The 24,871-nt window shown below is 54.3% G+C and overlaps 1 protein-coding gene across 1 annotated transcript in view; it reads left to right on the forward strand.

Moving 5' to 3' along the window:
* Positions 1–24,871, forward strand: part of UNKL (unk like zinc finger) — a gene marked incomplete at both ends in the record, with an annotated part of 45,709 nt that overhangs the window by 11,075 nt on the left and 9,763 nt on the right. The window contains 8 exons of the mRNA XM_080702308.1: positions 5,327–5,503; positions 7,385–7,518; positions 9,122–9,257; positions 10,903–11,020; positions 12,525–12,609; positions 13,515–13,600; positions 16,509–16,571; positions 22,436–22,601. Coding sequence (XP_080558434.1) covers positions 5,327–5,503; positions 7,385–7,518; positions 9,122–9,257; positions 10,903–11,020; positions 12,525–12,609; positions 13,515–13,600; positions 16,509–16,571; positions 22,436–22,601 — 965 coding nt within the window. The remainder of the gene's footprint in view (positions 1–5,326; positions 5,504–7,384; positions 7,519–9,121; positions 9,258–10,902; positions 11,021–12,524; positions 12,610–13,514; positions 13,601–16,508; positions 16,572–22,435; positions 22,602–24,871) is intronic.

The raw sequence follows: 24,871 nt of genomic DNA on the forward strand, positions 1-24,871 counted from the left end.
CACTTGATACAGGTGCTCACGCTCTGGTGAGTAGTCAGGGTTTTCTGTTGTTCTTTTTTTTTTGTGTGTGTGGTACTGGGAGTGGAACCCAGAGGCTTTCTACCTCGAGACTATACTCCCAGGCCTTTTATTTGGAAACAGGGTCTCACTAAGTTGCTGAGAGCCTCACTAAGTAGCTGAGGCTGGCTTCGAACCTGTGCGATCCTCCTGTCTCAGCCTCCCAACCTCCCAAGTGGGGTGGGGGGGTGTTTACAAGTGTGCGCTACCTCACCCGGCTTATTCTTTTTTATTTTTTTATTTTTTTGTGGTACTGGGGGTGGAACCCAGAGGCTTTCTATCTCTGGGCTATACTCCCAGACCTATTTTTATATTTTATTTGGAAACGGGGTCTTACTAAGTTGCTGAGAGCCTCACTAAGTAGCTGAGGCTGGCTTTGAACCTGTGTGATCCTCCTGTCTCTGCCTCCCAAGCGCGGGGATGACAAGCACGGCCACCACGCCCAGCTCTTATTCTTTATTTTTGAAACAGGGTCTCACCAAGTTGCTGAGAGCCTCACTAAGTAGCTGAGGCTGGCCCAAACTGCAGTCCTCCCATCTCAGCCTCCCAAATGCTGGCGTGCGCCACCCTGCTGGCTTTTATTCTTTTTTTTTTTTTTTTTTGGTGGTACTGGGGTGCTCCCCACAAGGACTGGAGGGAGGTCCTGGGGACTTCCTGAGTCTCCACCACCACCACCACTACCACTACTACTACTTTTTTTTTTTTTTTTTGGTGGTACTGGGGTTCCTGGAAGCCCTTCTACCTCCGGGCTACACTCCCAGACCTATTTTTACATTTTATATTTGGAAACAGGGTCTCCTAAGCCAGCGCGCGGCTGGCTTCGAACCTGCGCGATCCTCCTGTCTCTGCCTCCCAAGCGCGGGGATGACAAGCGTGCGCCACCACGCCCGGCTTGGTGGTGCCCTGTATATCTCAGACGCGTAGTTCAGAGGGAGGATACCTCTGGGTTCAGTCCCCAGTACTGCACACAAATCAGGGCAAGAGGCGAGCCGGGCGTGGTGGCCCACGCTTATCATTCCAGTGCTCAGGAGGCTGAGACGGGAGTGTGGCAGCTTCGCGGACAGCCTCAGCTACTTAGGCCCTTCACAACTTAGTGAGACCCTGTTTCAAAATAAAGAATAAACAGTAGGGCTGGGGGTGTAGCTCAGGGGTAGAATGTCCCTGGGTTCTATCCCTGATACCGGGAAAAAAAAAATAGGGCTGGGGACTAGCTAATACCCCTGTGTATACTCCCCTGCTGTCAAGCAGGTAAGGAGCTGGGCTGTTAGTGGCTGAGCAGACACGCTCTTTGGCAGCTCCGTGCTCTGCGGCTGAGCTGAGGTTTATGAGGTCCACAGAGAAAGGCCGGAAGTGCTCCCAGGCTCCCAGGTCTAGCCACGAGACATGGCAGCACCCGAGTTCTCGCCGCCGTGGGGTGGAGCAGGGCCTGGAGGAGGTGCAGGGAGTGTTGCGAGAGGGTCCTGAGGCATGGGACACCTCTGGAGGAGTAAGGGGCGTGCTGTCTCAAGCTCTGTCCACTTGGTGCTGTGTTATTTCAAACTGAGGTCACTTAAGCATCTGTGACCATTTTCCTACATGGAAAAAAAGGCTGGTTTTCTTTTTTTTCTTCTTTTTTGGTGGTACTAGGGTTCCTGGAAGCCCTTTTACTGCCAGGCTACACTCCCAGACCTATTTTATATTTTTTTATTTGGAAACAGGGTCTCCTAAGCCAGCAACGCTGGCTCCGAACCAGCGCGATCCTCCTGTCTCGTCCTCCCAAGCGCAGGGATCACAAGCGTGCGCCACCACGCCCGGCAAGGCTGGTTTTCTTACAGGTAGCCAGCTATAAAGAGTCTTTTGGAGCCAGGTGTAATGGCACACACCTGTAATTCTAGCAGTTGGGAGGCTGAGACAGGAGGATGGCAGGTTTGAGGCCAGCCTCAGCAATGTAGGGAGACTCAGCAACTTAGTGAGACCCTGTTTCAAAATAAAAAAGCCGGGAGTGGTGGCGCACGCTTTGTGATCCCAGCATCTGGGAGGCTGGGACAGGAAAATCGCGGTTCCAGGACATCCTCAGCTACTTAGTGAAGCCCTTTGCATCTCAGTGAGACCGTGTTTCATGATAAAAAAAAAAAAAGTAGAATGCCTCTGGGCTTCATCCCCGGTACTGCAAAAAGAAAAAAAGAAAAAAGAAAATAAAAAAGAAAAATAAATAATAAAAATAAAAACATAGGGCTAGGGGTACAGCTCGAGGGTAGAATACCCCTGGGTTCAAACTCCCATTCCCTCAAAAAAAAGAAAAAGTCTTTGGGGAAGGATGTCCTTCACATACCAAGGCCAGAAAATACCCCTTGACCCCAGAACCCAGTAATTGGGCCGCAGTGGTCCTGAGTGAAGAAGCAGCCCAGTCTCCGGGGAGCTCCGGGTTCGGCAGCCCAGGCCCGAGGCCCAGTTCTCTTCCTGTTCCCTCAGATGTCTCGGCTTTGTCCTCAAGTATAAAAGCATGCTGCTTGGTCCTTCCTCTGACTGCCCCTGCTTGTGCGGGTCCCCAGGTACTTATCATTTGCTAAGTTCCTGCTTCCCTGGGGTTAACTGGTTCTTGCTTCAACTGGGTTCCTATATCCATGGCCCACACGGGAAGGGGCTGGCGATGGCCTGCCCTCATCAGCTCTGTGGGAGCCGAGGAGGGGCTGGCCTGCTGCCAGCCAGGGTGGATGGGTGGCACTGACCCCTGAGGAGCTGAGCGAGGCTGGCGAGCCTGGGCATGGGCTTTGCGGGGGCTCCCGCACCAAGAGAAGGCAGACCTGGAGGGCCCGCTGGCTGCCTCCAGGCCCTTGGCCAGCCACACAGGGCTGGTTCCTGGCTTGTCCCTGCTGTCCCGTTCCCTGGCTCCCACCTGGGAATTGTCATGGATTGAGAGCCTTATAGGAGGGCCCCAAAATAGGGGACAGACACTTGTTCAACACTGTCCTTCATAGCTGAGCGTGGTGGTGCATGCTTGTAATCCCAGTATTTGGGAGGCAGAGACAGGAAAATCACAGGTTTGAGGACGGCCTCAGCATAGTGAGACTCTCATCAACCTAGTGAGACCCTGTTTTAAAATGAAAACAAGCCGGGCGTGGTGGCGCACACTTGTAATCCCCGCGCTTGGGAGGCAGAGACAGGAGGATCGCGCAGGTTCGAAGCCAGCCGCACTGGCTTAGGACACCCTCTTTCCAAATAAAAATGTAAAAATAGGTCTGGGAGTGTAGCCCAGAGGTAGAAGGGCTTCCAGGAACCCCAGTACCACCAAAAATGAAAAAAATAAAAAAAATAAAAAATAAATAAAATGAAAACAAGCCAGGCATGGTGATGCGGACTTGTAATCCCAGTACATGGGAGGCTCAGACAGGAGGACTACAGGTTTGCTGCTAGCCTCAGCAACTTGTGAGGCCCTCTACAACTTAGTGAGACCCTGTTTCAAAATAAAGAATAAAAAAAAAAAAAAAACAGGGCAGGGGGTGTAGCTTGTAGGTTAAATGCCCCTGGGTTCCATCCCCAGACCTGCAAAAAAAAAAAAAAAAAAAAAAAAGGCTTGGGGGTGTAGCTCACAGGTGGGATGCTCCTGGGTTCAATACCCAGTAAAAACACACACTATCCATCCTAACAAGCAGTGCTGGTACGTTCCTGTAAGTCCAGTCCTTGCCAGGCTGAGGCAAGAAGATGACAGTTTCAAGGGCAGCCTCAGCAATGTAGGGGACTCTCAGCAACCTAGGAGACACTGTCAAAACAAATAACCAGTGGGCGAGGGGGCACAAGTCTGTAATCCTAATACTTGAGAGGCTGAGACAGGAGGGTTGCAGGTTCGTGGCCAGCCTCAGCAACTTGTTTATTTATTCATTTATTTATTCTTGTGGTCATGGGGATCAGATTAAACCCAGGGGCATTCTACCTCTGAGCTACATCCCCCAGCCCATTTTTTTGTCTTTTTCATTATTTATTTATTTTATTTATGTATTTTGCGGGTCTGGGGATGGAACCCAGGGGCACTTGACCTCTGAGCCACACCTCCTGCCCTGTTTTTATTATTTTGAAACAGGGTCTCACTAAGTTGCAGGGGGCCTCACTAAGTAGTTGAGGCTGTCTGTGAAGTATGATCCTCAGGTTTCAGCCTCCCGAATGCTGGGATTACAAGCGTGCACCACCACGCCCAGCTCGGTCTTTTTTATTTTTGAAACAGGGTCTCACTGAGTTGCAAAGGCCTCACTAAATAGCTGAGGCTGTCCACGAATTCTGTCTCTGCCTCCCAAATGCTGGGATTACAGGTGTACACCACCATGCCCACAGCAATTTTTTTTTTTTTTTTTTTTTTTCGGTATTGGGGATGGAACCCAGGGACATTGTATTTCCAAGCTACACTTTCATCCCTATATTTTTGTCTTTTTTTTTTTTTGTGTGTGTGTGTACTAGGGATGGATGGAACCCAGGGGCATACTACCTTCAAGCTACACCCCCATCCCTATTTTTTGTTCTTTATTTTGAAACAGGGTCTCACTGAGTTGCAAAGGGCCTCACTAAGTAGTAGCCGTGACTGTCTGCTAACCGCGATTCTCCTGTCTCAGCTTCCCAAATGCTGGGATTATAAAAGTCCACCACCATGCCTGGCAGTCTTTTTAGTTTTGAAACAGGGTTTCACTGAGTTGGGAAAGGCCTCGATAAGTAGCTGAGGCTGTCCATGAACCATGATCCTCTGGTCTCTGCCTCTTGAATGCCAGGATTACAAGCATGTGCAACACCAGCCACAGCAATTTAACAAGGCCCTCTAGCAATTTAGTGAGGCCCTGTGTTAAAATAAAAGAATAAGCCAGGCATGGTGGCACACGCTTGTAATCCCAGCATTCGGGAGGCTGAGACCGGAGGATCGCGGTTCGCGGACAGCCTCAGCTACTTAGTGAGGCCCTCTGCAACTCAGTGAGACCCGGTTTCAAAATGAAGAATTAAAAAAAAAAATAGGGCAGGAGGTATATCTCGGAGGTCGAATGCCCCTGGGTTCCACCCCCAGACCCACAAAAATATAAATAAATAAATAAATAAGAGTAGGGTACAGCTCAGAATAGAAAGCCCCTGGGTTCAACCCCTAGTACCACATACACAAAAATAATAATAATGTCCACCCTTCTGGCCATCCAGACACCTGCACGAAAGAAATGGGTCAGTTGCCCCAGGTGCTCATGCAGGTGGACAGGGCAGGCTGAGGGTTGGCTCCACGTCCCCAAGAAGCAGACAGCGTGTTTGTCCCTCTGCTCCCCAGGTGTCCCTACCTGCACCGAACGACGGGGGACACGGAGCGCAAATACCACCTGCGCTACTACAAGACAGGCACTTGCATTCACGAGACAGATGCGCGTGGCCACTGTGTGAAGAACGGCCTGCACTGTGCTTTCGCACATGGCCCCCTAGACCTGCGGCCGCCCGTGTGTGACATCAGGTGAGTGCGCCCGGCTGAGGCCGGCTCGCCTCTCTGCTGCTTGCAGCTTGCTGGACCAACGCCCGTCTTCTTTTCTGAGCCCCAGTTTTATTTTTGTTTTTGAGAGGGACTGGAGATTGAGCCCAGTGGCTTTCTACCTTTTTATTTTCTCTTTTTGAGATAGGGTCTCGTTAAGTTACCGTGTGCTGCCCTTGAACCTGCAGCGCTCCTATCTCATCATCCCAAGTACGGAAAGTATAGGCTTATGCCCCCGAGCCTGGCTGCAGCTTTATTTTCTTTTTTTGGGGGTGGTACTGGGGATGGAACCCAGGGGCCTTCTACCTCCAGGCTGCACTCCCAGACCTGTTTTTTTTTTTTTTTTACTGTGTTTCAAAGGGCCTCATTAAGTAGCTGAGGCTGTCCGCAAACCATGATCCTCCTGTCTCAGCCTCCTGAATGCTGGAATTATAAGCGTGGCCACCACGCCCGGCTACTCCCAGACCTATTTTATATTTTATTTGGAAACAGAGTCTCACTAAGTTGCTGAGAGCCTAAGTAAGTAGCTGAGGCTGGCTTCGAACCTGCGTGATCCTCCTGTCTCAGCCTCCCAAGCGTGGGGATTACAAACATACAAGCATGCACTTCCACACCCAGCTTGAAGCTTTATTTTCTTTCTTTCTTTCTTTCTTTCTTTCTTTCTTTCTTTCTTTCTTCCTTCCTTCCTTCCTTCCTTCCTTCCTTTCTTTCTTTCTTTTTTGTGGTACTGGGGATGGAACCCTTCTACCTCCAGGATACACTCCCAGACCTATTTTTTGTATTTTATTTGGAAACAGGGTCTCTTAACCCAGCACAGCTGGCTTCAAACCTGCGCAATCCTCCTGTCTCTGCCTCCCAAGTGTGGGCATTACAAATGTACACCACCACGCCCGGCTATTTTTTTACTTTTAATTATTTGTTTTGGGGTTTTTTTTTGTGTGTGTGGTAGTAGGAATTGAACCCAGGGGCATTATACTTCTGAGCTACATCCCCAGATAGACTTTTTTTTTTTTTTTTTTTTTTTCAGAGATACAGGGCAGCAGGGGAGAAGACAGAAAACCTTCTCTCTGTTCTTATTTATTTATTTATTTATTTTGCGGTACTGGGAATGGAATCCAGGGGCATTCTACCTCCGAGCAACACCCCCAGCCCTATTTTTATTCTTTTTTTTTTTTTTTTTTTTTTTTTTGCAGGTCTGGAGATGGAACCCAGAGGCATTTGACCTCTGAGCTACACCCCTTGCCCTATTTTTTATTCTTTATTTTGAAACAGGGTCTTACTGAGTTGCAGAGGGCCTCACTAAGTAGCTGAGGTTGTCCAAGAACCACGATCCTCCTGTCTCAGCCTCATGAGAGCTGGGATTACAAGCGTGCGCCACCATACCCAGCTTAGACTTTATTTCTTAATTGGAAACAAGGCCTCACTCGGTTGCCGAGAGCCTCACTAAATTGCTGAGGCTATCCTTGAATCTGCAACCCTCCAGTCTCAGCCTCCAAAGTATTAGGGTTACAAGTATGTACCACCCCCCTGACTTTTTTATTTTGAAACAAGGTCTTGCTAAGTTGCTTAGGCTGGTCACAAACCTGCAATCCTCTTGTCTCAGCCTCCCACATACTGGGATTACAGGTGTGCACAGCTGCACCTGATTTAAACACAGCCCCGCCCCTACGTGGTTGGGATTTGAGTTGGGCCTCAGGTCACAGGACAGGCTGCTTCAGTGCTGCGGAAGACCCTGTCCTGCACCCTGGAGGCAGTGAGCTTGGTCTGTGACCGAGCCAAGTGGTGCTGGACCATGACCCTGCTGACTTCCTGCACCTCGGGGAGGGCTCTGGGCTGGGGGGTTGACTGCTGTGCCGTTGATTGCAGGGAGCTGCAAGCCCAGGAAGCCTCGCAGAATGGCCAGCTCGGGGGTGGGGACGGCGTGCCTGACCTGCAGCCCGGGGTCCTGGCCAGCCAGGCCATGATTGAGAAGATCCTGGGCGAGGACCCCCGGTGGCAAGGTAAGCCAGGGCTGGTGGCAGGGGAGAGCCGCTGCCTCCCCGGCGCCTGCTCCGCTCCAGTCAGGCCGGGTGGTAAGCTGCAGGGTGAGCCAGTGGGGACCACGCTCCTCCATCCAGGACTGACTCAGCCCCTCGGGTGGCCAGCAGCTCAGCAGGTGCTCCCTAGCACCGGACCTCACGTCAGCCAGTGCCTGGGCAGGCATAGCCCCCACGCTGCTTCATGCCCTGTTCAGCAGTGCCAGCGGTGGTCCTCAGTCCCTGGATCTCGTTAGAAACTCGAGTCAGTGGGCCTACCGCTTGGAGATGCAGGGCTGTGGGGGCAGTGAAGAGGGGTTTTTCCTTCACTGCAGGAAAATACATATAAAATTTGCCCTTTTAAAGTGAGCAGTTAGCCGGGCGTGGTGGCACATGCTTGTAATCCCAGCATTCGGGAAGCTGAGACCGGAAGATCGCGGTTCACAGACAGCCTCAGCTACTTTTTTTGTGTGTGTGGTACTGGGAGTGGAAACCAGGGACATTCTACCTCCGGGGTTACACTCCCAGATCTATTTTTTCTTTTTTTTTTTTTTTTCGGGTCTGGGGATGGAACCCGGGAGCATTTGACTTCCGAGCTATACCCCCTGCCCTAGTTTTTTTATTCTTTAATTTGAAACTGGGTCTCACTAAATTGCGGAGGGCCTCACTAAGTAGCTGAGGCTGTCTGCGAACCGCGATCCTCCGGTCTCAGCCTCCCAAGTACTGGGATTACAAGCGTGCGTCACCACGCCCGGCTCTCCCAGACCTATTTTATACTTTATTTGGAAACAGGGCCTCACTAAGTTGCTGAGAGCCTCATGAAGTAGTTGAGGCTGGCTTTGAACCTGTGTGATCCTCTGGTCTCAGCCTCCCAAGTACTAGGATTACAAGCGTGCGCCACCACGCCGGGCTCTAGCCTCAGCTACTTAGTGAGGCCCTTTGCAGTGCAGTGAGACCCTGTTTCAAAATAAAAAGAATAGCCAGATGTGGTGGTGCATGCTTTTTTTTTTTTTTTTTTTTTTTTTTTTTTTTTTTTTTGGCAGGTCTGGGGATAAACCTCAGGGGCATTTGACCCCCAGGACTCGCCCCCACCCTATTTTTTATTTATTTGAAACAGGGTCTCACTAAGTTGTGGAGGCCTCACTGAGTAGCCGAGGCTGGCCATGAACCGCGATCCTCCGGTCTCAGCCTCCCAGGTCCTGGGATCGCAGGCGCGGTCCCCACGTCCAGCCAGTGAACCATTTGGAAGCGCGCCTCCCAGGTCTTCAGTGCGCTCAGAGCAAGCAGCTGTCCCTCCCGCCTCCACGGGCATTGCCCGAATGCTGCACTTGCAGGGGCGCCTTCTGCCAGCCCGACCCTGGGCATTCTCTGTCCTTGCCCTGTCTCTGCACCTTCGTCCCTGCTCACACCGCTGCAGAGTCCTCGGGCGCCCTCTGGCTGCAGGCGTCTGGCTTCCTCGTGAGGCTGAGTGGCTCCCCCCAGCCTGCATGGGCTGCAGCCCTCTGGCCTTTTGGCTGCGCTAGTGTTGCCTGGAGGACCCGGGGCCGGGTTTCCATGCACCTGGTTCCATGCAGAATTGGTTTTTCAGATACCAACTTTGTGCTGGGCAGTTACAAGACGGAGCAGTGCCCCAAGCCACCTCGCCTGTGCCGCCAGGGCTACGCATGCCCACACTACCACAACAGCAGGGACCGCCGGCGGAACCCCAGGAGGTTCCAGTACAGGTGAGCCGGACAAGCCCCAGGGCCTATCTTGCAGGGTCACACGCCACGGGTCCGCTGCGGCGTGCCTGCATGCTGCACCTGTCGTCCCTGGGGGCCTCCCCACTCTGCAGGTGCCTGCCATTAGGCTCTACCTTCGTGCCCTTCCTCCTGGTACCCCTGGCCCCAGCTGCGGGCTGGAGTGGTTTCTCCCGGCTTGTCTGGTGGTCACTCCTGGGGTCCACCTCTTGGGAAAGGAAAGATAGGGCCCATGGGAGGCAAGACCTGAAGACCCGAGTGTCCCAGGGATGACCCAGCTCTCTGTACCCAGCACACGCTCAGCTCCACTTGCCACTCCGCAATCCCTGGGCCATGTGGATATGTGGCGCCTCACTCACCCGGGGCGGGAGGGGGGTCCAGGGACGGGAATCGGATTTTATGGTCAGGGCTGGTCAGCAGGAGCAAGGCACTGGGGACTCAGTGCTCGGTCTAGACAGCCCACGCCCCTCCCGGGCCTCACCAGGCGTGGGCCCTGGCATCCGCCTCCTCCAGGCAGGTTTTGCTCCTCCTGCCCCTCCTGCCGCTTCTCCACTTCCCTCTGGGTCTGCGGCCCACGGGGTCTGGGCCGCCAGCCCCTCTAGCCCAATTTTCTGGGCTCAGCCTTTTTGCGCTCTGGGCGCTCTGGTGGGCCCCTCGGCATGCATGCCGGGGGGCCTGTCTTCTGGGGACAAAGAGGGTTGGTTTGTGGCTTCATAGCTCTTCTCTGAATAGTTTCAAAATGAGGATGTGAACAGAGAACTGCAAAATAGGAGTTTCAAAGTCTGGCCTCTAGGTGTGATGGTGCATGTCTATAATCCAGTACCTGGGAGGCCGAGACAAGAGGATTGCAGGTTTGAGACCAGTCTCAGCAGCTTAGCGAGACTCTCTGCAAACTAGTGAGACCCTGTTACGAAGCAAGGCCAGGCATGGGTGCGTGTTTGTAATCCCAGTACCTCGGAGGCCGAGACAGGAGGACCTCGGGTTCACGGTCAGTCTTAGCTACTTAGTGAGACCACCTGCAACTTACTGAGACCTTGTTTCAAAATAAAGAATAAAAAATAGGGCTGAGGGTTTAGCTCGAAGGTACAATGTCCCTGGGTTCGATTCCCAGTACCACAAAAATAAATATATAAGGGCTCAGGGTATAGCTCAAAGCTAAAACTGCCTGGGCCCAGCCCCAGCGCCTAAGTAATGAACAAGTAAGTAAACAAGCAGGGCTGGCAGCGCACGCTTGCCATCCCAGCAGTCGGGAGGCGGAGACAGGAGAAGCACAGGTGTGCAGCCAGCCTCAGCTGCTGAGGCCCTCTGCAAGTTAGACCCTGTTTCACAATGAAAATCAAATAGGACATAGGTATAGATTGGAGGTAGAATGTACCTGGGTTCAATCCCCAGTACTGGGGAAAAAAAACAAAATAAGAAAATAATGAAATTGTAGGATTAAGTCTTGGGCTCGGTTTTTGGGCAGCCCTTCTGGACACCGGGTGCTGGCCGCGGCCTGCCATGGGCCTGGTGCGGCTTGGGTCCTGGCCTTGCTGGCATCAGTGGGAGCTTGCCTTTTCTCCTGCCCGGCAGGGAAGGGTCCTCGCCAGGCACAGGGTGCAGGTCCCTCCATGACCGTCCTTGTCCCCAGGTCCACGCCCTGCCCCAGTGTGAAGCGTGGTGATGAGTGGGGCGAGCCCTCACGCTGCGACGGTGGGGACAGCTGCCAGTACTGCCATTCCCGCACGGAGCAGCAGTTCCACCCCGAGGTAGGCGCCAGGACCGCAGGCTCAGCGACTCCCAGAAGAGGCCCAGCCTCAGAGCCATCAGCACAGAGAGCGGGCATTAAAACCCAGACCGACCCCGAAACGATAAAAAGTCACAACACACCAAGTAAGGCCGGATTGACGGCAGCCAAGGAGGTGGCATGGGGCTGCCCCTGGGGAGCTGGGCCGCATGAGCCAGGCCATCTCACCTGGGGCTGCCAGGCGCCGTCCTCTGCAGAGGAGCCTCGTGGTGAGGCCCTGGCCTCCTGGCCCAGCCTCAGGCGGCGAGGCTGTCAGGCTGGGTTTCTCCGGCACGCGGTCACCCAGGAGCTGGGAGCACGCTTGCTTCCTGTGCTTGCCCTGAACCCAGGGCTGCCCGCCCTGCTCCTCCTAGAGCCAGGCTGTCCCCGCCGGGCCCGAGCGTGCGCTCCTGTCCCGCCGAGTGGGGTGGCAGAGGGCCCTGTTGTGGAATGGAAACACGCATGCGTCTCACAGGCACTGCTTGAGCACCTGCTAGATACCAGACACCAAGTTAGGTGCATCTTTCCAAGATTGTCAGGTGGGGAATGGCGTGGCCTGGGATTTGACCAGTAGCTGCCACAGGAACACCACCACATGCAGACTCGTTCCTGCAGTTTCTGCAGAGAGGAGGGACTTGGGGACCAAGGGTGTCCAGTGCAGAAGCAGTGTGTTAGCTTCCTGTTGTTTCTTTGGGCCTGTGGCAGGTCAGCCTGCCCTGATGGGAGCCATGGAAGAGCACACCTGTTCACCTCGTGGCCAGGAAAACGAAGAAGGGAAGCCAGGCGTGGTGGCGCACGCTTGTCATCCCAGCACTTGGGAGGCTGACATAGGAGGATTGCAGGTTGAAGGCCAGCCTCCGCTCGCCACTTAAGTGAGGCCTCCACAATTTACTGAAGCCCTGTTTCAAAATAAAGAATAAGCCAAGGGTGGTAGGGACGCTTGTAATCCCAGCATTGGGGAGGCTGAGGCAGGAGGATCGCAGTTCTTGGACAGCCTCAGCTATTTAGTGAGGCCCTTGGCAACTCAGTGAGACCTATTTCAAAATAAAGAATAAAAAATAGGGCTGAGGGTGTAGCTGGGAGGTAGAATGCCCCTGGGTTCCATCCCTGGTTCTGCAAAAAACAAAAACAAAGAATAAAATAGGGCTGGGGGTGTAGCTCAGAGGTAGAATGTCTCTGGGTTCAATCCACAGCACTGCAAAAGGAAGAAGGGGCCAGGGTCCCACAGTCCTCCCTGTGGGCACTGCTGATGACTAAAGCCCCGCATGAGGCCCTCCACCGTCCAGCAGCAGCACGCTGGGACCACGCCGGGGACAGTGGTCCTGGGGGATGCCCTAGATCCAAGGTGTAGCAGGTGGCATCCTCACTCTGATGTGGAGACGGGTTATGATTTGGAGGTCTGTTGTACTGGGATAAAACCAGTTCTAGTCTCACAGAAGCCCAGATCCAGCCTGGCCCTGCTAGTTTATCCTATTTTTACTTCCTAGATCTACAAATCTACAAAATGCAACGACATGCGCCAAGCTGGCTACTGCCCGCGGGGGCCTTTCTGTGCCTTCGCTCACGTTGAAAGTGAGTACCAGCCTCCTGCCTGCACCTGCACGCGGGCACTGCAGCGCCACAGACCCCAGGGACCTCTGAGGACCAGGAGGGCGGGTGGGAGCCTGGGTCCAGGCTGGGGGCTCAGAGCGCCTGCATGTGCCCAGCAAGCTCTGGGGGGAGGGATTAGCGCCACATGAGTGAGGCCCCTCTGGGTGGAGCCCAGGCCCTGTGTATCTACTACAGGCCCGGGCCAGGCAGGGTGCAGGAGGACTCTGGCACACACCTGTAATCCCAGTACTTGGGAGGCTGAGACAGGAGGATCGCAGGTTCCTGGCCAGCTCAGCAGTTTAGCGAGGCTCTCAGCAACCTAGCAAGACCTTGTTTCCAAATAAATAAAATAGGGCTGGGGTGTAGCTCAGAAGTAGAATGCTCCTGGGTTCAATCCTCAGTACCACAAAACAGAAAATAAATAAACTTAAAAAGTAAAAAGGGAGCTGGGCGTGGTGGCGCACATGCTTGTAACCCCAGTACTTGGGAGGCTGAGACTGGAGGATCGCAGGTTCAAAACCAGCGCTGACAACTTAGCAAAGCCATCACAAATTAGTGACACCCTGTTTCCAAATAAATAAAATTGGATTGGGCTGGGGTTTAGCTCAGAGGGAGAATGCCTCTGGGTTCAATCCCCAGTGCCACCAAAAAAAAAAACGTAAAAAAGGGGCTGGTGATGTATCTCAGCGGTAGAGTATCCCTGAGTTCAATCCCCAGTACCACAGGAAAGAAAGAAAAAAAGCTTCTGCTGCCCGTGGCTTGTGCTGCCGCCTCCACCGTCCTCCCCTCCCGGGAAGCTGAGTGCAGACTCGGGGCCCAGTGCCCGCGCCCGTGGCTGCCTGCCTGCCAGTGGCTTCTCAGTGCCCGCTGCTCCTCTTTCTTGGCAGAGACCCTTGGGACGGCGAGCGGCTGGGGGTGCCGCGATCTCAGCTCTGTCGGCAGCGCCGCGGCCCTCGGCGGCCAGCCTGGAAGCGTAAGTGGATGGCGCTGAGAGGAGGCGCCGTGCCCAGTTTAACTGAACTGGGGCCAGAGGTGGAGGGCTGCGCGGGTGGTGTGCTGGGGAGGAGGCGCATCTTCCGTTCCCGCCGAGTCTCAAGGTCTGGCCATGTTCGCGCCTGGCTGGCGCAGGCGAACTGCCAGTGTGCACTCAGTGGCCCGGCACACCCCAGCTTTTAGAGCCTGCGCTGCTCCCGGCCCCAAGTCTAGGTTGAGGGGCCTTGGGTATGATGAGGAGGCCGAGGCGTCTGCTTCCACCTGCAGAGCGGCTACCCAGGCTGCGGGCCACCAGGCTACGGGCAGGATCTCGGCCAGTTTTCAGAAATAGAGCAAACAAAGGGCCGGGGCAGAGCTTGGTGGCAGTGGTGCCCGCAGGTACGAGGCCCTGGATTCAAGCCCTGGTCATGCAAAAAGGGAAAAAGGCAGTAGCTGATTCCTGTAGAACCGTGCCAGGGATGGGAAGCGCTCAAGCTCAGCAGAGCCGCACCGCCCAGCGCTGCTCGTCCTCGGGTGAACGGCTCTTGCCAGACAGTCTAGGGCTTGGGGCACCTGGGTTGGGAGCAGGCCCCCGAGTGTCTGCTCACATCAGGCGAGCCCCGCCACTGGGCAGGGCTTCCCCACTCCTGCCTTTCTCAGGCTACCCACGGGCTGGAGTGCACCAGGATGCAGGCTCCACTTGCCCCGCTGTGACGGTCCCAGCAGGGAGCCTGTGGTGGGTCAGCCTGCCCCTAGCCCCCACCCTGCTCACCGAGGGGGACCCCTGGGCCCATCTCCGCAAACGGGGCTGCAGTCATGAGTCCAGGTACCTGCGGTGAGAACCCAGGGGCACTCTACCTCGAGCTATGCCCCCAGCCCTATATATATATATATATATATTTTTTTTTTTTTTTTTTTTTTTTGCGGGTCTGGGGATGGAACCCAGGGTCATTCAACCTCCGAGCTATACCCCCTGCCCTATTTTTTATTCTTTATTTTGAAACCGGGTCTCACTAAGTTGCAGATGGCCTCACTAAGTAGTAGCTGAGGCTGTCCATGAACCGTGATCCTCAGGTCTCAGCCTCCTGAATGCTGGGATTACAAGTGTGCGCCACCATGCTCAGTTTCTATTTTATTTTTTATTTGAAAACAGGGTCTCTCTAAGTTGATGCAAGCCTCAAACTTGCTGAGGCTGACCGCGAACCGCAATCCTCCTGTGTCAGCCTCCCAAGTACTGGGATTACAAGTGTGCACCACCATGCCTGGCTAAACTCAGCCCTTTAAGCAATTTGGAAGCCGGGAATGGTGGCACAGGTTATAATCCCAGCACTTGTTGGGAGGCTGAGACTGGAGGATCGCACAGGTTCGAAGCCAGCCTCAACTACTTAGTGAGGCTCTCAGCAACTTAGTGAGACCCGGTTTTCAAATAAATTATAAAATAGGGCTGGGGTGTAGCCTGGAGGTAGAAAGCCCCTGGGTTCCACCAAAAAATAGAATAAAATAAGCAATTTTGCAGGATTTAGCACACTGTGCTGGGCAGCCACCAGCTCTGTCTCTTTGGAGAACTGGGCTGTGTTGCACAGGGCGGGACTAGCGGACAAGAAGCAGGGGAACTGAGGACGGTGAAGCTAGACCCATTGAGTGTGTGAAAGCCGGGCGTGCTGCCCCATGCCTGTGCTGGCCAGTTTGTGACAGCCTCAGCTACTTCGTGAGACAGGAGGATCGTGGTGCAGGGACAGCCTCAGCAGTTTAGCAAGACCTTGTTTCAAAACAAAAGATAAACTATGTCTGGGAGTGTAATTCAGAGGTAGAATGCCCCTCGGTTCAGCGTCTAGTACCAGGTGTAATGGCACACGCCTGTGATCTCTGCTGCCCAGCCGGCTGAGGCAGAATTTTAGGCTTCAGATCAGCCTGGCCAACGTAGCAAGATCCTGTCTCAAAATAAAAAATAAAGGGCTGGGAATTATATAGCTCCGTGGTAGGACATTCCTAGGTTCCATCCCCAGTAGCACGAAAAGGAGGGAGAGAGCGAGCCATGGATTGAGATGCTCCCATCCACACACTAAGGCCTCAGTGAAGCGCCCACCTCCTGCGACCTGGGGATTGTATACCATCGTAGCCGAGAGCAGGGAGGTGCCATGTCGGGAATGGAGAGGCACAGGGCTCGGGCTCGGGCTCGGGGCCAGCGCTGTGGCAGGGAAGGCCATCCTGGTGACCGTGCTGAGGAGCGCAGTCTGTACCGAGTCCCGTCACAGAACACATGCCTTTCTCCCGGGCAGAACAAGCGAGGCAGGGGCCTCTGCTACTCTGCTTTCTCGCTGCCTTCAGTTCATGGTAGCCCCAGCTGAGGGGGATCCTTGGGGTGACCTGGAGCCCCACTGGGTTCTTATAGTTTCAACACGAGCCTTGACTGCAGGTTGTGGCCTTGTCTGGTCCATGTGAGGTTGTTGACCCAGGGTATGTGAGGATCACCCTGCTTCACAAAGCAGTCCAGAGGCAGAGGCCAGGGCCCAGGTGTGAGATGGAATCAGCAGAACCGACAGGAAGGCAGCCATGTGAACGCCTTTTCTGCTATGTGAGACTTTAAGATTAGCATTTTCCAAATTCTATTTTTTTTCTTGTGGTACTAGGGATGTTCTACTAGTAGATGTCTACTAGTAGATGTCCAGGGGCATTCTACACCCGAGCTATACCGCCAGCCCTATTTTTTATTCTTTAATTTGAAACAGGGTCTCAGTGAGTTGCAAAGGGCCTCACTAAGTAGCTGAGGCTGGCCTCCTGTCTCAGCCTCCTGAATTCTGGGGTTACAAGTGTGCGCCCCCATGCCTGGCTCCCAGTTCTAGAGTAGCTTAGGTCTGTGTCTGTTTTCAGTTGACCTTTCTCTGACATGAGTAACTTTTCCATTGCAGGCCATGCGGAGAGACTTGGCCACCGAAGGCAGCCAGAAAGCCAGCGAGCCGGATGGCAAGCAGGTACAGCTTCGCACCACTCCGGCACCGGGCAGTATGCCATCCCTAGGGCGCTTTACCACCCTGGCTCGTGTGCGCTCTGCTCCTCTGGTTAATGCCATTGTGCTTTGTAATTACCTTTTCACTTGTATTCATGTGTCCTTTGTTTTGTTGTTTAAAAATATTTGTGTCAGCCAGGTGTGGTGGCGCACGCTTGTAATCCCAGCATTTAGGAGGTTGAGACAAGGAGGATCACGGTTCACAAACAGCCTCAGCTACTTAGTGAGGCCCTTTGCAACTCAGTGAGACCCTGTTTCAAAATAAAGAATACAGATAGGTCTGGGGGTGTAGCTTCGGGTAGAATGCCTCTGGGTTCCATCCCCAGTACCAAATAAAAAAAAATGGTGTCAGTCCTGGCATGGTGGTCACTGGTATGTGCCTGTAATCCTAGTATTTGGAAGGCTGAGGGGGGGATCACTAGGTTGAGGCCATCCTCAGCAACTTATTTATTTTTATTTTTTATTTATTTATTTATTTATTTTTTTGTGGGTCTGGAGATGGAACCCAGGGGCAGTCAACCTCTGAGCTACACCCCCTGCCCTATTTTTTATTCTTTATTTTGAAACCGGGTCTCACTGAGTTGCAGAGGGCCTTGCTAAGTAGCTGAGGCTGTCCGCGAACCGCGATCCTCAGGTCTCGGCCTCCCGAATGCTGGGATTACAAGCGTGCGCCACCACGCCCGGCTCATCCTCAGCAATTTAGAAAGACCCTCAGAAACTTAGATCCTGTTTTAAAATAAAAAGGGCTGGGGATAGCCAGGCATGGTGGCACACAACCTGTAATCACAGTACTTGGGAGGCTGAGACAGAAGGATCACAGGTTCATGGCCAGCCTAGCAATTTAGTGAGGCTCTCAGCAACTTAGCAAGACCCTGTTTCCAAATTTAAAATAGAAAACGTATATTCTATTTCTCTCTATATTTATATATATGTAACGGGGCTTGGGATGTAGCTCAGAGGTAGAATGCCTCTGAGTTCAATCCCTAGGACTATAAATACATTTGTGTGCGTGCCTGCATGTATGTGTGTGTACATGTATGAACGAACCCAGGGGCATTCTATTTTTTTTTTTTTTTTTTTTGGTGGTACTGGGGTTCCTGGAAACCCTCCTACCTCCGGGCTACACTCCTAGACCTATTTTTATACTGTTTTATTTGGAAACAGTCTCCTGTGCGATCCTCCTGTCTCTGCCTCCCAAGCGCGGGGATTATAAGTGTGCGCCACCACACCCGGCTTCCAGGGGCATTCTACTTCTGAGCTTTACCCCCAGCCCTATTTTATATTTTTTGCTTTTATGTTTTTTAATTTGGAAACAGGGTCTCAAGTTGCTGAGAGCTTAAGTTTTGCTGAGGCTGCTTCAAAGCTGTGTTCTTTCTGTCTCAGCCTCTCTAACACCGGGATTGAAGCCGGGCGTGGTGGCGCACGCTTGTAATCCCAGCATTCGGGAGGCTGAGACCGGAGGATCGCGGTTCACGGACAGCCTCAGATACGCAGCCGCTTTGGAGGGTCCTGGAAACCTCCAGGGCCTGGTGTGGTGTCTACGGCCACTCTAGCCACGCTCGGCCATTGTCTGCTTCCTTAAAGCCTGGGACGTTTACTTTGTGTTTTGGTGTGTGTTGTACTGGTGACAGAACCCAGGGGCATTCTTTTTTTTTTTTTTGTGGGAATGGGAATGAAACCCAGGGTCATTCTACCTCCAATTATAGCCTCAGCCCTTTTTTTTTTTTTTTTTTGGTATGTGTGTGGGGGTCTGGGGAACGAAACCCAGGGGTCATTCGACCTCTGAGCTACACCCCAGTCCTGTTTTTTATTCTTTATTTTGAAACAAGGTCTTACTGAGTTGAAAGGGCCTCACTAAGTAGCTAAAGCTGTCTGTGAACCGCGATCCTCCTGTCTCAGCCTCCCAAATGCTGGGATTCCAAGCGTGTGCCACCACACCCGGCTTCCAGCCCTGTTTTTATTCTTTATTTTAAAACAGGGTCTTGCTAAGTTGCTGAGGCTAGCTTTGAACCTGTGATCCTCCTGTCTCGGCCTCCCAACTACTGGGATTACAGGTGTGCGCCACCACCCAGCTATCCCTAGGGCCTCACTCAGTTGCAGAGGGTCTCACTGATTGCTGAGATTGGTCCAAACCTGCGATCCGCCTGTCTCAGCCTCCCACATACTGGTATCATAGGCACGTGCCATCGTGGCCATTTACCCTGGCCCTTTTTTTTTTTTTTTTTGGTGGTACTGGGGATGGAACCAGGGGCTTTCTACCTCCAGGCTACACTCCCAGACCTATTTTTTATATTTTATTTGGAAACAGGGTCTCTTAAGCCAGCCGAGGCTGGCTCCGAACCTGCGTGACTCTCCTGTCTCCGCCTCCCAACCCCGGGGATTACAAGCGTGCACCACCAGGCCCAGCTTTTTTTTTTTATTTTGAAGCAGGGTCTCAGTAGTTTCTGAGGCTGGCCTGGAGCCTGCACCCCTCCTGTCTCAGCCTCTCCAGCCCTGCAGTTGGAGGCGTGGGCCAGGACACCTGGTGGCCTTAATTCCCGAGGGGCGTGTCCGCTGTGCTCACTCTCTCCTGAGGATCGCCCACAGCGGCTGCGGGGAGTGAGCTGTGAGCCAGCCTTGTGGCACCACTATGCAGACATTCAGAGCCCGCAGGTTGCAGGCCTGCCTCCTGGCAGGCATTTCCCCAGCAGCTCAGGTGACCATTGGCATGTTCTGGCAATCAGGGTTTGTGTTTCAGTACAGGGGATTGAGCCCGGGGGCACTCTGCCACGAAGCTACACCCCAGCCCTTTTTATTTTTTGTTTTGAAATAGGGTCTCACTAGGATACTGAGAGTCCCCTACACTGGTATTGAACCTGCTGTCCTCTCGTCTCAGCCTCCTAAGTACTATGATTACAGGTGTGCACCACTATGCCAGGCAAAGCTGGCATTTTTTTTTTTTTTTTTTTGGTGGTACTGGGGTGCCTGGGAAGCCTTCTACCTCTGGGTTACACTCCCAGACACCTATTTTTTATATTTTTTATTTGGAAACAGGGTGTCTTAAGCCAGTGAGGCTGGCTTTGAACCTGCGCGATCCTCCTGTCTCAGCCTCCCAAGCGTGGGGATTACAAACATGCGCCATCACGCCCGGCTTCCCAGACACCACGGCCGGCTTCTTTTTTTTTTTTTTGTGGGTCTAGGGATGGAACCCAGGGGCATTAGACCTCCGAACTACACCCCCTGCCCTATTTTTTATTCTTTATTTTGAAACCAAGTCTCACTGAGTTGCAGAGGGCCTCACTAAGTAGCTGAGGCTGTCCGCGAACTTGATCCTCCGGTCTCAGCCTCCCGAATGCCGGGATGACAAGCGTGCCTACCACGCCTGCTGACACTTAAATGAAGGTGTACATAGTTCTTCCAGACATGCCAGTGCAGGCCGAGTGGGTTACTGCGTGGTGTAGATGCAACATGTATAGTATGTGCACTGGGAAACCACAAGCCTACATGGCTGGCTTTTTTGATACTTGTTTCATTGCTGCGACCTGGGTGCTGTGATCTGCAGTGTCTCTGAGGTTTCCTGGGTTTAGTTACATATTTGCTACCAGGAGTCCATGAAGCACATTTAAAAAGTAGCAGGTTATGATGGGAGACTACAATGTACAAATAAAGTGTAAAAAGAAAGAAAGTACATTTTGAGAAGGTAGCAGGACAGTTGAAAGCGAACGTAACTTAATTTAGTTATTCTGTGATAGCTTTTTATTATTTACGTATTTATTTTTATTTTTGTGTGTGTGGTACTCGGGATTGGACCCAGGGGCACCTCCAAGCTCCTCTTTCAGCCTATTTTATTTTTATTTGGAAACAATCTCAGTAGGTTGGTGAGAGTCTCACTACTGCTGAGTGTCCTCAAACCTGCGATCCTCCTGTCTCAGCTTCCTAGTACTAGGATTACAGGTGTGTGGCACCACACCAGCTTGTGATCACTTTTTAAAGAGTAATTGAGTCTGGGATAAGTGGTGCACGCTTGTCATCCCAGTACTTGGGAGGCTGAGACAGGAGAATTGCAGGTTCGCAGCCAGCCTCAGCTCATCGGTGCGGCCCTCTGCAGCTTAGTGAGACCCTGTTTCAAAATAAAGAATAAAAAATAGGTTTAGGAGTATAACTTGGAGGTGAATGCCCTGGGTTCAAACCCCAGTACCACAAAAAAAAAAAAAAAAAAGCAATTGAACCCCTGGTGGAGCTCAGAATCTGAGACAGGAAGTGTTGGCGGCAGTGTCCAGGCGTGTCCTGCGGCTCACGAGACTGTGGAGGAAGGGCCTGGGCACCCCGCACGCAGAGCGGACCCGGGCTTTCACACAGGCCACCCTGGGCCGGCCTCGTCTGCGCAGGGGCTCTCAGGCAGGCGGCTCGGCCCCGCTCCTCTGTCTCTCATGGTTCCAGTGCTTTCCAGGAACGGGGCTGGGCGGTGTAGGGCCAGGTTTGTCAGGCAGTTCTTGCTGCACCCAGTCCCGGGGCCCAGACCAGAAGAGGGGTCCCAGGCTGTGTCTTATCCATGGGCTGACGTGGCGCCAAGGGGAAGGCGTGGTGCTGAGGCCGGCCCCCATGGCTGGCCCCGTCCCCCCCACCCCTGCGCGCCGTGTGGCCCGCAGGTCCTGTGCCAGTGCCTCTTGCGGCCACTAGGGCGGCCCGGGTCTCTGTCGGCAGCCTTCCAGCCACTCCCTAGCCCCATCCCCTTCCTGGGCAGCGCAGCCTGTAGCCTCCAGGACCGCCCTCCCCCTGGCCTGTGCTCGGGCCGCACTGGCCCCGGCACTTGCAGAATGCAGGGCTCATAGCTCAAGGCCTTGGGGCCCACGCCCCCTCTGGAGGTGGAGCCCAGCGCCCCGCGTATGCAGACAGGAGCGCGGTCACCTCCTCGTCCTGGGACACGGGCCTCGTGACCCAGCACAGCCGAGCACGGAGCCGTGGCCCAGCCCCTCGCGGAGCTCACCCCTTAGCCAGGAAGGCTGGCTTTTCAGATGGTCCCTCTGAGCCCTTCATGTCACACATAGGCCCTGGCAGCCGGCACAGCACAGAGGCAGGCAGAGAACTTGAGCCTGTGATGGCTTCGGGGTGTGGCGCAGAGGCCCTTTTGATTTGGACATAGGTCTTGCTAAGTGGCTGAGGCTGGCCTCAAACCTATGATCCTCCTGTCTCAGCCTCCTGAGTACTGGAATCACAGGTATGAGCCAGTGTACCTGCTCCTGGCCAGTTTTTCTTAAACTAGTGGTGGCACTTCTTGTGACCCACCTTGTCACCCCACCCGAAGGTCACTTTTCTTGATGTTTTGCCATTCCAGCCACAAGGCTTTGCTGCCATGGCTTTGAGTGGTGATCGGCCGTGGGCTCCTGGTGCACCGTGTGGGGCTGGCCTCGGGGCCTCGTGGCTCTGCGCTCCTGCCTGTGGTTACCAAGCATTGTCCAGTGGCGTCCTCCATGTCTGTCCCGGCGCACCGCTACGCACTACTTCCTTTTCTCTTTCTCAGTGACGATGGGAACTGCCCACTTCCTCAGGGAGGAGGTCAGGGGCGCAGCGCTCGGTCTTCACTGGGTCCGTCCTGGGTGCGGGTGGGTGAGCCGTAAGGGGGCAGAGGAGGGGCGGCAGGCGCCAGCTCTTGGCCGCACTCGCTGGCCTGGCCTTTGCGGGTGAACACCTGCCGCTGAGCACCGTTTCCTGTGGAGATGCCCGGCAGACACTGAGGCGCAGCGGCCACCCAGCTCCTCTGCGGCCCTGAGAGCTGTGGGTCACGGCGGCCGTGCGCTCTCGTGCGCCGGCCTCGGCGGCGCTGCTCATGTTGTTTGTGTTTTTGAACAGAACCACCTCGCTGTGTTTGCAGTGCTTCGCCCGCCGGCCCCCAGCGGCAGCTCCAGCGTGGCGTCCAGCGCGGCGTCCAGCGGCTCGGGCAGCTCCTCCCCCACCGCACTCCCCGCCCGCGCCCTGCCGCTCGATCCTGCGGGCAGCACCGTGGAGGCCGTCCTGGGTGAGTGGGGCTTCCCTCTTCCCCCCAGCTCCCTGTATCTGTTCTGCTCAGGGCCGCTTGGCCCCGGGAGGGCCAGGTGCACACACCTGGCGCCAGCACCCCCACTGTGTGGGCTCACGGGGAGGCTGCACCCGGGTGCAGTCAGGCTCAGCTGCACAGGCACCAGAGAGGGAGGCGTCCGGGGACTGACTGCCTAGCGCTGTGGGGCCGGCGGAGTGTGGGAGGCGTTGGCACAGCTGGCAGGAGTCATGAAGGGCTGGGGTGCGGGAACTGATGGATGGGGGCTGGGCAGTTCGCTCGGGTCCTGGCCAGACCTCACAGGGTCCAGGTCTGGGTGGCGCTGGAGCCTGTCACACGTGTGGGGGCTCCTCGGAGTGGCCTGTGGGCCCGGTGCCCAGCTGGCCTGCCCCGTGCTTCTGTCCCTGCAGGCTGCTCCTCTCCCACATCGTCTCCTCTGGGGCTCTGGGCAGGAGGTGGGTTGGGGTGGGGAGGTGAAGGTGGGTGGCGGCGCACCTTCGTCAGGGCCCTTGTCAGCCAGCCAGCGGGGCACCCTGTGATGCTTGCAGCCTGAGGGGACTGGTCAGCACCTGCTGGTGGCAGCGTCATTCTCCCTCCTGTGTGGCTGCAGTAAGTGCCAGCTTTGCAGGCCTGCTACAGCCTACTTGGGGCACATGTTATGTCCCAGGAGGGCAGAGGAGAGAGCCTCTTCCCGCTGCCCCTCAGCGCACAAAGCATGGCCCTCAGAGGCCCTTAGAGATGGTCCTGTCCTGCGCGTAACTGGGAGGGAAGCCGGGAGCACAGGCGTCCTGCTGAGGCGCCCGGCCCAGTGCAGCCTGTGCGCAGCTCTGCCTGGCCGGGCCTCCTGGACCTGCCCCACTCGCGGCACACCATGTTCCTCCCACCTCCAGGCACCACTTTTCCAAGTCCCCAGGACCTTCTGGGCCAGCATATCTCCCCGGGTGGCCCTGGGGTTCCTACGTGGGCTCTACTCTGAGCCTGCCTTATCTAAAATGAAGGTTTGTGCCAGCCTCATGGAGCCACAGGGGCAGTGGAGGCCTTGATGCTGCGGGCTCCGGGCCTGAGGGGCTCTTACCAGGAGGCCAGGCCGCCTGCTGCACATCCTGAAGTAACTCGACAAGCCTGTAGAGGTTCTGGTGGAGCTCACAGGTAGACTGCCCTGGGCTCAGTGCCCAGCGTCCGTCCGTCCATCTGTCTCTCACATGCACGCGTGTGCACTCCCACCTGTGGCCACACCTCCAGGAGGGTTTGGTCTTGGAGCAGCTGCTCGTCCCATTGGTGAGAGTTGGAGTAGTTATTAAAAGACACATCTGTGCCAGCGTGGTGGGCACGCTCGTCATCCCCGCGCGGGAGGCGGAGACGGGAGGAGCGCGCAGGTTCACAGCCAGCCGCGCTGGCTTAAGAGACCCTGTTTCCAAATAAAAATATAAAATAGGTCTGGGAGTGTAGCCCGGAGGGAGAAGGGCTTCCAGGAACCCCAGTACCACCAAAAAAAAAAAAAAGCCACATTTTTTTAAGTACTAGGGATTGAACCCAGCGGCTACCCCCTTCTACCTCCAGGCTACACCCCCAGCCCTATTTTTTATTTATTTTGAAATGGTCTGAGTTGCGAGGGCCTCACTGAGAGCCAAGGCCGGCTGTGAACTGCGATCCTCCTGTCTCAGCCTCCCCAGTGCTGGGACTACACGCTTGTCACTGCACACCTCAGACTGGAAAGTATTTATTTGCCTATTAATTTTTCTAACCATTATTTATTTTATTTTATTTATTGGTGGTACTGGGGGTGGAACCCAGAGGCTTTCTACCTCTAGACTATACTCCCAGACCTATTTTATATTTTATTTGGAAACAGGGTCTCACTAAGTTGCTGAGAGCCTCACTAAGTAGCTGAGGCTGGCTTCGAACCTGTGCAATCCTCCTGTCTCAGCCTCCCAAGCGTGGGGATTACAAGCCTGTGCCACCACGCCCGACTCTAACCATTATTTAAAATACAAAGAGTGAGCCTGGTGTGGTGGCACACACTTGTAATCCCAGCATTCGGGAGGCTGAAACCAGGCTGAAACCGAGGAACGGGGTTCTTGACAGCCTCAGCTACTTAGCGAGGCCCTCTGCAACTCAGTGAGACCAGGTTTCAAAATAAAGAATAAAAAATAGGGCAGGGGTGTAGCTCGGAGGTCAAATGCCCCCTGGGTTCCATCCTCAGACCCGCAAAAAAAAAAAAAAAAAAAAAAAAAGACTAAAAATTGTGTGTG

Source organism: Muscardinus avellanarius, assembly GCF_963383645.1.
Source record: "Muscardinus avellanarius genome assembly, chromosome: 10".
NCBI classification, from domain to species: domain Eukaryota; kingdom Metazoa; phylum Chordata; class Mammalia; order Rodentia; family Gliridae; genus Muscardinus; species Muscardinus avellanarius.